A 14,181-nucleotide genomic window follows, 5' to 3' on the forward strand; every position below is an offset into this window, starting at 1 on the left:
CCAAGAAAACGACTCCTTAGAGACAGTAATAGCTATGACCTTGGTCGTTCGCGATGCTGTTCAGCTGCAAGTTGTTTGCTATGTGGTTGTATGTTGGCGTAGGATTACTGCTGCTGTTGTTGCTGCCTCTGGTCGACTGCGTCATGTCTTGCACTCTCTCTGGCGATGCGGTGGTAGTGATCTGTGTCTTGTAATAAAAAGAAAATATTGTAGAAAAACATCATTAAATACATTGAATACTTTATTTAATCCTTAAAATATTTATTTGACTCTTAAATATCGTTTATTAAAATATTACAAAATAGACAATTAATGTTGAAACGTAATAAATTAAATTAAGTTTATTTTAATTTAGTTGTTCTTACACAAATGATATTATCGCTTAGCTGTTATATGTATATGTATTCAAAATAGAACTACTCGATTTATAAAAATTCTTTCCCCGTGTAAAAAATTAAGTTCCATAGATTAAAATAAAAATATTGTTAAATATCCTTGAGATCTGGATAGAAATATAGCATAATGCACAGTATATTTGAACATTATTTCTATTGCAACTCCGAATAAAGTCGATATTTCGCTTATGTCTAAGGTATGCAAGGAAATGTTCTATAAATGAAAGTGTATTATTTTAGAATATTCTCATTTAATTACTTTATTAAATCGGTTTGATTTAAGCTTCTATTATTGTACATATTATATAAAATATTAGTATTATATTAGGAGTGTGAATTAGTTTTGGGGACTAACAAGAATGCGCTTTAGTTGTAGGTTTCAGCGAGTGCGTTAAATTACAATGTGGCAAAGTGTTGATATTTATGTTTGATGTCTAGTATGTTAGAAGAAATAGACGCGCAAACAATCGAATTTTAAAAGCAGCAAAAGGCAATTTATAAATTTCTCAGTCGAAAGGTAATACTCTTTATTTGGTAAGACCAAGAAGGTGTGGACTACGAGCTATCGAAACCGAGTGAAGCTGTTACTGAGAATAGTTATCGACAATAACTGTATAACTTGAAGCGTACTTTAAGCCAAGAATGTCCACAAATATCAAATAAACGACGCAAAGTCATTCTGTTGCGTGACAATGCACGACCACATGTTGCAATAACAGTGAAACAAACGTTGTTGGAGCTCGAATGGGAAGTCCTTCCACAACTCGCGTATCCTCTAGACCTGGATCCATCGGACTACCATCTTTTCCAGTCATTGCAGCAAGTACTAGAAAGTACACACTTCTCAAACCTCGAAGAAGTGTAAAATTCATAAATGAATAGATCAATCCAAAAACTAAACCGTTCTATCATTGCAGTGTCCATTAGTTGCAAGATGGGCAAAAGTTGTAGAAAACGGAGGAAAATATTTTGATTAATGTAACTCCATTGATTTTCTTTAAATAAATAATAAACCTTTTAGTGAAAAAAATCCCTCGAGACCAATTCATACTCCTAATATTATTTCATATCAAATAGGTTCTAATTAAATTCATTTTCGTTCTTTTAAAATTGTAGTAAACAAAATTCAATACGGTTATATACTCTGGTAGATGTCGATGATAACTTTGTCATTTAAGGTATGATTGCAGATAACAAAATGACTGCAAAGATAGAATAAGCAAAGATAGAGAGATAGAATATTAAAAATGTTACATACACTATATACATGTATATTGTTTTTACTATACGCTGCTCTTCTGTTAATAATCATTTTCTAAATGACAAAGAAATCGAGGGTGCATTTTCTGTGGTTATAACTACCTCGGTGCTTAACAAAGCAGGTTCCGGTCCTGGTCCGGGACTGCTACCGGAAGAAGAATCCTCACCGCGTCTTTGAAGATCCAAAACCTCTTCAGCTATTTGCCTTCCGATTTTACTTACCTCTACGTGACTCGAGATCAATCTCTCTAATCCGCCGTTACCTAAAATTATTTTTTGAAATATTAAGACTATAAAATAGCAGAAACAATAACAGAACAATAACGTGCTAAATTAGTATAATTAACAGTTATATATGAAATTACAAAAATTACAACAATAACAGCTTCGACGAATACTTTTTACTTTGTACTAATAAATGCAGTTGAATCCATTCGTTATGAATAGACTGCGGATGTTCACGCATTTATGGGATATTTAAAAGCGCAAACATACACTTCATTACTGTACATTATATGGAATAATATATGAAATATCCAAAATCTAGTACTTGTTATTGAATTAATAGATAAAATAATTCTTTGTATGGGTTCCATTTCTTCATTTCTGTTCATCAAAAAATGCATAAATATCTCCAATTTAGATATAATGGTTTTCGAAAGTATTTGAACATTCATAGGAACATTGTCTAAGATTTTGTATGGCATACAACCTGATATGACTATTATGTCCGCATTAGTGGAGTACAAAACAAATACGAAAATATACGTGGAAGTTACAAGATATTTCTTGCAAACATACAATTTCCAAAGGTTACAAAATTATTTAGACGGGTTTAATATCTAATAGAACCACTTTTGCCATTAATTATATGTTTAAAGTAACTGTTAATTCTGTATTCTTTTTACCAAGTGCATATTAACAATAGGTATCTTGTAACTTTCATATATATATTTTCAAACTGGTTCGAAATTTTGTTAATGTAATCATGATAACTGTGCCTTGTTACAGCGTTAATGAAATTTCGAAAGGATTTATATAACGAAAATAATTTATTCGTAAAAATTTTCTACAGTAAATGTTCAAATATTTTTGTATCAAAGGATAAGCAGTTACAAACTCTGCAATTGCTATGAACTATGAATTGAATTTAGAACTAAAAGTGAAAATATTTCGTCGATTTACACTATAAATTATTTTCATATGTAAATCGAAATTAGTATTTACATGGAAGGATAGGTTTCAAGGTTTTTGCATTTTATTGTTCAACGTAAAGTGAACGATTTATTTATATATTACATATAATTCTTATACATGAAACTGTTTTCAAAGCTTGTTTCTTTCTTTGATGATCTTCTTCATCTTTTATTAGAGAAATATGACACAATATACATATACGTATTTATCAATGAGAATATATTTTAAAATACTGCATTGAACCGATTAATCTTTTCATATTTTTTCAGCAATATCCGACTGAAATCATGCAATTGATATATCGTGTAAATCGAGAATTAAATGTTTATTAAACATATACGTAAAATTATATCAAATATACATGTGTCTATGTATATTTTACTTACTTTGTGTAAAGTAGTCGTAATTGCCTTGAACACTGGAATCCTCAGATCTGTTTCCACTGTTTGTGATCGATCGCGAGTCACAGCTACATACGTTTATTTTCATTAATTCGAGTGTTTTATCCGAATGCTATAGAATTATTACATTATGATAAAAGACCAATACTAAAACTTACGAAGTAACAGAGTTTTTTGCTATTAGGTACTCAATATCTTTGGTCCATGGATTTCTGAAAGATTTCCATTCGGATTGAAGCTTCACGAAACTCGCACCTTTGGTCCTAAATCTGTATATCTAAACAGAAATATCGTTCTTGTTGCAAAATTCTCATTCTCCTTAAACATAGATGCGATAATTAATTTTTAAAAGCTATTTTGGATGGAAGTTTACTGCAGAAAATCTTTTTTAAATTGAACGATTAATAAAGTTATACCAGAAGAATTAAATCCTTTATTATTATTCAATAGAAACATTATCGTTTGCAGCAGTTACAAATAATATTAATATTTATTATATTTAATATTATTATAAGACGATAATATTAAAATAGAATTCACATGAGGTGTAACTCCACCCATGATAGTGTTTCAGGATTATTTTTGATATTGTTGATAATGATTCTTTATTCAATTTTATCAAATATTGTGTTTATTATAAATTTGAAATAATGATTAGGAAAGAGAAAATGTATTTTGAAACTCCCACAATAAACGCTATTCAAATGATGATGGAATCTTAAACTAATTGTTATTAAGTGTATTCGATGGAATCATATACAAAAAATCTATGCGGTTTCATTACCAATTAAATAGTGTTCTTTATCAGTGGTGACTGTTATTACGAAAGCAGAATTGTTGGTAACAGAGAACTTCTTGTTTTCGAGATAGATTCAAACCTTAAAGTCAATCATTTTTGAAAAAAGAAAAAATATATATATGTCGGAAATGAAAGGACACCGGGGCCTTCTCTTTGGAATTCTTGGGAAAATCCCCAATACTTTAGTCTTTATGATTTAACCCCTTAACCTACAACTACGGACATAGCCCGTAGTACGATGATCGGGCCAAACATAAATGTTACAGGCATAGCCCGTAGCAGATGATCGGACCAAACATAAATATTACGGGCATAGTACGGGTCATCGTACTACACAAGTCGTGCAAATGGCTCGAAGGCTGCGCGAGCTTGTTTACGTTTTCCCAAAATTCTCGAACATAAATCGTAGGTTAAGGGGTTAACCCGGTTATAATTGTCCGAGATTTGTGATAATGAGTCTGGGCTCGAAGTGACAACTAGTCGCTAAACGTAGTTTCATTTTCGCAATAACGGACAATTAAGCGCGACATGTCTCTCCTCATGGCATTTGAAGCAAGAGACTTTCGACGATGCGGCTGGTCGGTTTCCTCCTGGGTTTCGTATATTCTGCTCCTGTTCCGATTTTATTCTCTTGTGGCACTCCGTTCTTCTATGTCGGTGGGTACCACAGCGATAGCACTTAATCCGAGAGTCTGATGGCTTGATTCGTTTAGCTTCAGGGCCCGCCGATGAATTAACTGATGAAGACGTCGGCCTCTCCTCGTAAGAGAAAACTCTCATTTCACTTTGAAATTGGTCCACAGTCTTGAGGTCACTCGTATTAAGTGCTAGTCGTTAGCGTTGATCTCGTGAACTCAGTAGATAAAGAGTGATGGCATTGATTACTTCGGTTATCGTTAATTTGTGCCACCTCGTCCTCAGAAGGGAATGGAGACGCATATCGTAAGCTCTCGGGGTTTTGTACTTCAATGGTCGTTCCCTGGCTATCTTCATTAACGTCGAGGTGCTGTTTCTTTGCCACCAAAACGTGCAGTGAAAAGTTCTTTGACCATTGGCCAGGTAATGTCTTCATCGGTCAGTACTTGCGTAGGCCAACTCGCAGCAGGTCCCTCTAGAGCACGATTTAAGGCAGAAAACAACTCGTTGCCTCATAAAGGATTTCCTTTCATCATGGGGTTGACAGTTGAGCACCATGCAGTTGGGTCTGCGCCCGCGATTTCGGGTAGAAGTGGTAGAGCTAAATTTCTAGGTTCCGTACTCGATTTTTGCACTAGCGGCTGGACTACCTCGCGCACCAGGATTATAAGCCCTTGCATTATTATATTAGGCACTGATCCCACTTCTAATGTCGGGTTCTCATTATGATTAGGGTTAGGGGCGTGTAATGAATTGGAACTAGCCATCGTTGTTATATGATACAATCGAGGTAATGTTTATTAGCACAAGTGTGGATATTACAGAATTAGCAAGTAACCGCGGTGATTAGACACTAATGACAATGGTCTTAGGTTCGATAACGAATCCGCGGTCAACGGCATAGCAAATGTACTTTCCTCCAAACTCTAAGTCGGACTCTTTGTTAAAAACGTGAAGTATTCACTGATCGTAAGGACGTTGTTTTACTCGCTGATGAGATGATGCTGCAGAGGAAAACTATGATGGGGTGTGTCTAAGGGCACGAGATCATCGGATTCGTCGAGGAAAACCTTCGTTCGGAAAGTGAGGGAAACGGACGTTGCTGTTAATTGGTTAATTCCTATGTTGGTGGTTAGAGAAGGATGCTAGCCGCCCTTGAGGAAAAATTGCTAGCGGGAAGCGTCGTTCGTGAGAAAAATAGATTTCCCCTATTTTCCCGTAGATGGGACAAAGACTGTTTGTCCGTTTGAAGGACCTTAGTTAACTAAATCCTAAGATTTCTAACGGGTCCTCAGGCTAGCTGAACGTGTACTATGGAGATGTATCGACATCCGGCAATCATCTTGCCCGAAGAATAGAGTCTGTGTGTGGCGAGCCACAGGACAGAAACCGTTGGAATGTTTACTGTCGAGTGCCGCCATAACTATTTCTTTTTAAGGAGAGCTATACAATTACTCCATACCTCTGTTAGGTAAAAACGTTCATCCCGTGACCGCGGCTACTAGTTGTCTCTTCGAGCCCAAGCTCATTATCATAAATCTCGGACAATTATAATCGGGTTAAATCATAAAGACTAAAGTATTGTGGATTTTCCTAAGAATTTCAAAGGGAAGGCCCCGGTGTCCTTTTATCTCCGACATACATATACATAGTGGCGCAATAAAAATTAGCACTTGAATATCTCCATACCTCCATACCTCCACTTGGAGGTATAGAAAAGCTTTATTAACGAAAGCTATTCAACATAGAAAAGGCTATAATATAGCAGTAATAATTGTTTTGCATTTCTGCAGTTCTAGAGGAGCTTCAGGCGTTTCAAAGTCACGTCCATTTTAAAAATGAAATCATATATTTTTTAATACATTAGCTCGACAATCTTCAGAAAAAGGTATTAATCTATGTGTGTCAAAAAATGATTAGCTTAGCAGATATTTTAATTTGTGAAATTTAGCGCACGGAAGACAAGGAAAACGCCGAGTGATATTTTTGTGTTTACGTTGACTTTGTCTTTCATAGTCAAGTTTCTCTACATTTATAGGTTAATACTTTTTCGTTGAAAATGTTTAGCTAGATCGACTAATGTATTAAAAAATATATGATTCCGTTAAAAAAAGGGGAGATAATACTGCAATTTCTGAAACTCCTCCAGCTGTACAAAAATTATCACTTCCATATTATAGTCCCTTTTATATCGAACAACTTTTATTCATAAAGTTTTTCCATATCTTCCAAAACAACCACCCTGTATTGTATGTGTAATAGTTTATTAATACAGGTTTATTAATTGTAATAGTTTACTAGTATATGGAGATATTGTTTCAAAATATAATTTGTTGTAGTATATCGTCTAAAACATTTTGTCATCATTCTTCCATATGATTAACAAGAATTAATTCAATCTTGACTATGAAAGAAAAATTTTATATTTAAATTTATTTTTACTAAATGTTTGTTTCATTTCAATTTTTGCGATTATATGCCTTATTCTGGACTAATATATATATATTAGATACATAATTAGTGAACTGCAAAGTTTTATAAGAATCTATATTTTTATGAAACTCAAATAAAAAAGTGGAAGCCTAAGTAGAGATTTGTTTCATCCAACACATATTTTTGGATGTCTAAATTTCACGGAAATGCATAGAAACTTTCAGTCTAATTATTAGCTTTATCAAATGTCGCTTACTATTGGCCTTAAGTGCTTTATTTAAAATTTATTAGGAGATAGAAGAGTAAATATCGAGTTGTAGCAATTGAGAATGCATGTAACAGGGAATAACGACTGCATCGATAACGTAACGGAAATTAAAATTTCAAATAGTGATCATTATCATTGCAAAAGAGTCAGATAGGAAAGAGTTACATGAATGTGGTGACTTACTTGCGTAGTGGCGCACTCGGATGCTTGAAGAGCAGCTTTATGAGATTCCGCTAGATGAGGGATATCATCGTGATGATAATATTCGTACATACTCGTACCAAGTAGCTCTTGTGGTAGGAAACCTAACACTAAAGTGGCCCTGCGAACGTTTCTTATTTATCATTAGGATCATTTAAACTTTAAACCGTTATCATTATTGCTATATAGTATAACTCTATTTATCTGAACCCATCGGAGAGCAAACACCCTTATTCTCCAAGGAAACGTTTTTCTATTTTCATAGTTTCTACCAAGCAATAAATTTTTGTAGTCATAGATACTACTACGTGATGAGAAATTTAATGCATTTGGACTTAATTAGTCAGCATACAGATGTTATGATAAATACAATGATGTGCCAATGCTTATAGCCATTGCAATTACAGAAATGTACAGAAATGTATTAGATACATAATTTACTGATTTTCCCATTCAAACAAGCGAACTCAATCTGCAGGAATTAATTTAACTTGGTAATTAAAATTTTGTATCAGTAAATGGAGTTCTAATAAATGGGGTTCTGATAAATGGAATTTTATCATATTGTTAGTATTAGACTGTGGATACCTATGTAAATTCATATTTTGATGAATATAATTTTTTAAGTTGAATCTAGGTAAATAAGTATCTCACTAATTAAATCTTATAACAAGTGTTACACTAGATATTCTATATATAATATTTTTATATGTTATGTAGATTGTATGCATTTTTGTACTTTACAATTTTCAACTATTGTATACAAATACATAGTTTAGATGTTATTATTAATGCACCTGGTATATGTAAGTAAAAGTAAGTTTAAAAATCACCATTCGTTTAATTCAACACCTCTGGATCGGCGGAGATTTGCGAAAAAGAGTCTGGTGTTAAATTAATCTCGAGCATGATTTTCAAGGTCAACATTTTTTTTACTGCAGTGTATTCTACTCATCGCGAAGAACAAAAGTCTCGAAGAAATTTTTTTTTTTTTTAATCTTTGTTTATTAATTCCAGGTTTTTTACATATTTTTTTTTACACGATTTTTTTTCCAGAATAAACGCTGAATTCTAATTGTAGGGTGGTACAGGCCAAAGTACCGATACGCGACGGTACGACGTAGCAATGCATTATTACATTTTTAGTCTCGAAGAAATCATGAGCCGTAAATGACTTCTTTTCTCGGAAAAAGATGTTAAAGTTTTAATAATCCTTACAAACTTCTTTTTACAAATCTCCAGCCATCCTGGTGTACAGAACCGCGCCACGATAGTTTTTACACTTGCTTTTTATATACCCTGTGCATACAAATTTACGAAATCTTATCGTAAAATTTTAATTAAGAAAGTACACTGACGAAAGAAACTTGAAATTGCAGCGAAGCAATCATTTTGAATAAATTTGAAACAATATTTGTTACATATTTTAGAATTCTTTCTACTTGTAAGTGTGATTTTTAGAATACGTACAAATTTAAAAAGAATATAAATGTTCTTTTTGTTGAATTATTGATATCTTTGAGTAATATGCGAAGAAAATTGTGTTTTTAATATCATTAATGAACAAAAAAGTTAATTATATAATAGTTATATTTAAAAAATCATGTTTATAGCATAAAGCCCAAACAATATTCGTATCATAGGCAAATAATATTTTATAAGTCGTATTTAGAAGCGATATATAGGTTGAAATGCTCGTACATATGACGTACAAATGTGAAATAAGTTTGTTGATAAATTCAATATTGAAAATAAAAAATGCAATATACCAATTACATGTTGGAGTGTAAAATGTTGGAGTTGACGAGTTAACTTGTCAAGCAATATGAACGGTATATTTAAATGCAGATGAAAATTTAATAAGTTTCGGTCAATTTCTATCCGAAACAAAACAGTACTAAAAATTATAATTTTAAACAGTGTTGCTAATGATTTCCGATGTCGAAAGAACATTAAAACCGGAGAAAAAAAAAACAAAATTTGAATACAGTACATATAAAAATTGGATAAAAATTATATAAAAAGTACATCAATTATTTTTCAAGAAATTAAGTATTATACGTTAAGTGTTCTAAAGTACACGTATAAGAATTATCGTTGAAATATTTATTATCATTTACCTCTGGTCGACGAAGAGGAATTTGCCATCCATCGCGTGTCGCGAGACAAACTTAATCGGTCTCAAACGTGGCTTTTTAGGCAAAGATGTAGGTAACGTTGACTGTAACCGACCAACTGCTACTAAACACGACAGATTGCAAGCTTCCCCATCTCCGTCACCTTCGTGTTCTTCGAGGTCGATTTTTGCAGGCGCCCAGGACTTCAGATATCCAGTACATTGTATTACACAATATTTCCAGTCTGTAAAAATATGCGACAGGATTCATTTATTGGAATTATTATATACGATATACAATATTATTAGTTTGTACGATTTGCAACTGTATCTTCGTTTGATATTTAATGTTACGTACACGCAGCGTTGCATCCTCATAATTTTATTTATTATTTTATTTATTGTTGCCTAGTCCGTGCCTTTCAGCTTTGGACGAACTTTCGGTTTTACATCTCTCGTGTCTAATTTTTTTCACATCCTCATAATTTATTAACTAATTAAATGGTAGATATTCTTGTTTCTGATAAAATTAATTCACAATTTTCGCAGATAGTCCTTTGCATAAAAACATTTAGAGAGATGTGTTTCATGTGTTTCTAATTTTAATGACTAACGAAAAATGATTTTCAAAGGACTAATAGAACAAACTGATATAAAGTTATGTAAAGTTGACAATTCATTTTCCTTAAGAGATTGAATTCTCGTAGTATTTATAAAGATTCATGAGATTGATAGAAAATTTATTCTTATTAATATATAATTGCAAACTTAGTTGCATATTATTCCTATGAAGAATGAAAGATGAACGGCATATACAAGATGTTTTTTTACTTTATTTGATTAAACATATGATCTGTGGTTATGAAGAAGGAAAAAATATTATATAAACATAGGTCGTTTGAAGCTTTATTAAAAGGTTATAAAAAGAATACCGAATAGGAGGGGAATAATTATTATCACTATGCAATATAATTAATGTAATCACTAGTTATTAACACCCCCCGCTTTCAAAATGTTTAACGTTCACATTTATAAAATTGACAACGGTAAAAAATTAAACTTATTACTCTATAAAGCTTGTATTAATTTTAATTTGTTCTGTTTTTGTATTTATTTTATTATTATTTATTATTATTATTGCTTATTATTATTTATTATTGCTTTATTATTATTTATTATTATTATTGCTTATTATTATTTATTATTGCTTAGTCCGTGTCTTTTGGCTTTGGACGAACTTTTGGTTTTACATCTCTTATGTCTATTTCTCTTCTTATATGTCTACCTCCCCTCTTTTCCACTCTATTCTATTACACTCCCTTAATTATTCTATCTCTAAAAACTAAAATTAGGAACTACAAATTAACCACTAATGACTAAAAACTATTGCAACTTTGGGCTTTAGTCTCCTTGCTCTGCATCCTTCCTGTCGTTTGTCCTTTTCTTCTCTATTATTGCTTTCAATTCTGTTAAACCTTCTGCCGTCTCGTTTAGCGTTTTTCCTATGTCCTTTGGTCCTCCCGTTATTTCATATTCTTCTGTTACATGTCTCAGGTCTTCTTCTTTCCTTTTACATAGTCTGTATCTTTTTTCTTCCTCTTCTTTCCAATATTCCCTTGCTTTGGTCTCGTTTCCACATCTGAATCTTGCTAATATTCTTTTATCCTTCCACTTCATCATAGGTACTTTGGTAATTTTTCTTTGGCTATATTTCTGTAGTGTATATTATATTTGGATTCCCTTAGCCCTCTCCCCTCTCTTCTGCTTCTCTCTTTCTTCTTTCTTCTGTAATTTGGTCTGCTGTCATGCAGACATCCTTTCTTGCTCTCTTGCTTCTATCTGCGCCCCTCCCTTCCTCACCTTTTCTAGTCGCTTCTTTCTCTTTCTCGCTCTTTTCCCTTCATGGCCATTTCCCACTCCTTTACTAATTCCGTTCAGTAAATCAATAATCAATTATTTCGTAACCATGAAATATTGTCCTTTTTATTTTTGTTATAATTTCTGAATATTTTTCTTATTTATATAAGTTATATTCTTTCCTTACTTATACCCACAGAACATATGAAAAAAGCAAACTGGGAGAAGCTGAAACGTTATGTATAAATTCAAGGAAACAGAAGTCACGGAGAGTGAATAGTGATAGCGCGATAGTTTATTTGAATCATTAAAACGACGACATCCTTCAGTCAATCTTCCTACGATTGTATTTATTCAAATAGCTTCCTCATTCATTATAAGATCTTTGAGAAAATGGCCTGAAAGTTGAACCAACAAACATGAACCAACTATTTATTTATTCTAATTTTACGATTTCTTTTTTCAATTTATATTCTAAAACATACCTTTGTTATCATTTTTACGGCATAATAAAGAATTAGCTATAGTTATAAGTAATTACTTTGACAGACATGAATTTTAGTTGTTTCTATGCAAATGGTTAATTGCATCTAATTGTTTGTAGTAAAACTAGTTTATGATATTTAATGAAGTCGGCCTTTTTAATTTTAATTGTAGATGTATTTCAAAAGTAAAGTCACTCGGTAATTAAAAAGCCTGTTTTAAAAATGAAAATAGATGTACACGGCCAACTAATCATGAGTAGTAAATTAAAGTATTATGTAAAACAAAAACTTGACAAGAAATATCGTAACAACTGTTAAATTCTAATGCAAAACCTCTATTTTTGGTATTAATCATAATAACATGGATACTTGTATCACTTTTAATTAGTGTTAAACCAGAATACGAAAAACAGAATATTTGCCCTGCAAACAGCAATAATATGATAGAAATTCTTAAATATTTAAAATTATCGTCAATTCCTTTAGCTACACGTATATAATCTTATTTTCACTGTGCTATAACTGATAGAAAGAAACAATTTTTATTATAGAATATATTGAGTTTATGATCCCGTATGTGGAATTATGGAATATATGAATAATTTGTATTCACTGTAGATTGTATAATGAAATACATCTCTTGAGAAATTGTATAAAGAACACGAATAATATGTATTTATAAATATTTTAGTTAAAGGAATATAAGAACTTAAATAGTTGAAGAAATTTATATGAAAATACCTTATGTCCGCTTTAAGGATTCTTTCTGTTTTCCTGGCTATTACACTTATTATACTTCTAATTTATTTTACATAATTCATAATTTCTTAATCTTGAAAAGTAGAATACATATTTGTATATGGCTAAAAATATAAAGTAGTGAAAAAGAATGAAAGGAGAAGGTATGTAAAACGATTCTTTTACCCGTCTTTGAAGTATTGTCTACTTTTCTCCTTTGATAAATCAGGCGGCAAATATTCAAGTCGTAAGATGTTAGGACTGATGACAAAGGACTAGCGATACTCTACATATTTCACTGATATGTTTTTAACATTCTTTCACAGCAATACATATCTTTAGCAATTATGATTTTCTTTATATTTCATTCTTTTTTATGTAAAAGAATAAAATATCCTCTTGTTAAAATTACCAGAAGTATATGTATACCAGGTATGTAAATATGAAACCGGAATTTTTGTATAGAAAATACACGTTTATTGTATGAAAATGATTAAAAATATTTTATTCAAAGTTGCCCATCGTTAGCTATACATTTTTCCCCACCTGTCTGGCAATTGGTGGATGCCACGCCAAAAAAACTGTCGCTCTCTTGAGGCAAACCAGTCATCGAGGCATTTTCGTACATTTTCGTAAGAAGTGAAGTGCTGGTCAGAAAGTGCGTGTCCCATCGATGCAAATAAATAGTAATCGGACGGAGCCAAGTCTGGTGAGTAAGCCGCGTGCGAAAGTATTTCCCAACTGAACGCTTCGATCGTTTCCTTCACCGGTTTTGCTGTATGTGATGGTGCATTATCATGAAGCAAAATTACTTTGTGTTGCCTTCTTTGATATTCTGGTCGTTTTTCACGCAAAGCTTGATTCAAATCGATCATTTGTTGTCGGTAGCGCTCAGTATTAACGGTTTCGCCAGGTTTTAACAGCTCGTAATAGATCACACCCTTCTGATCCACGTTCTTCGTTCCTCACGTTAAAATTGCCACTTCTGAATTTTTTAAACCACTCAAAGCACTGTGATTTACCAAGAGCATGCTCACCGTAAGCTTCGACAAGCATTCGATGCGATTCTGCAGTTTTCTTCAAATGGTAACAGAAAATCAATCCTGTCCGCAAATCGTAGTTTCCAGGCACAAAATTCGACATGTTCAACGCTATTACAAACTATGCTATTGTATGAAACTTGTATTGTTCTGAGTCGAAAATGTTTGTGAGATGTCAACAAAGACTTTTGGCATCAATGACGCAGTTTAGTGATAACTACATTATCAGCTAGGGCCATCTATAGACAAATTCCGGTTTCATACTTACAGACCTGATACAATTCTGTACGAATAGGTTTTTCAAAATTGTTGTGGTCTTTTACTTTCAGAGTTATCAATTTTGAGTGTATAAATA

At 32.4% G+C, this 14,181-nt stretch overlaps 1 protein-coding gene across 17 annotated transcripts in view; it reads right to left on the reverse strand.

The window, feature by feature from the left end:
* LOC100645374 (protein cycle) overlaps positions 1-14,181 on the reverse strand; it is a 120,727-nt gene that overhangs the window by 3,328 nt on the left and 103,218 nt on the right. For 12 of the 17 annotated variants that reach the window (XM_048407459.1, XM_048407457.1, XM_048407461.1 and 9 more), the window contains 6 exons: positions 9,711-9,951; positions 7,573-7,711; positions 3,412-3,530; positions 3,239-3,321; positions 1,758-1,918; positions 40-187 (listed from right to left, as the gene is read on the reverse strand). In XM_048407459.1, coding sequence (XP_048263416.1) covers positions 40-187; positions 1,758-1,918; positions 3,239-3,321; positions 3,412-3,530; positions 7,573-7,711; positions 9,711-9,951 — 891 coding nt within the window. Of the gene's footprint in view, position 1; positions 1,246-1,757; positions 1,919-2,911; positions 3,132-3,238; positions 3,322-3,411; positions 3,531-7,572; positions 7,712-9,710; positions 9,952-14,181 lie in introns of those variants that run through there. The other 5 variants (XM_048407456.1, XM_048407464.1, XM_048407465.1 and 2 more) reach the window with 5 other exon arrangements.

The sequence above is a fragment of the Bombus terrestris genome, chromosome 7 (assembly GCF_910591885.1).
Source record: "Bombus terrestris chromosome 7, iyBomTerr1.2, whole genome shotgun sequence".
NCBI lineage: Eukaryota > Metazoa > Arthropoda > Insecta > Hymenoptera > Apidae > Bombus > Bombus terrestris.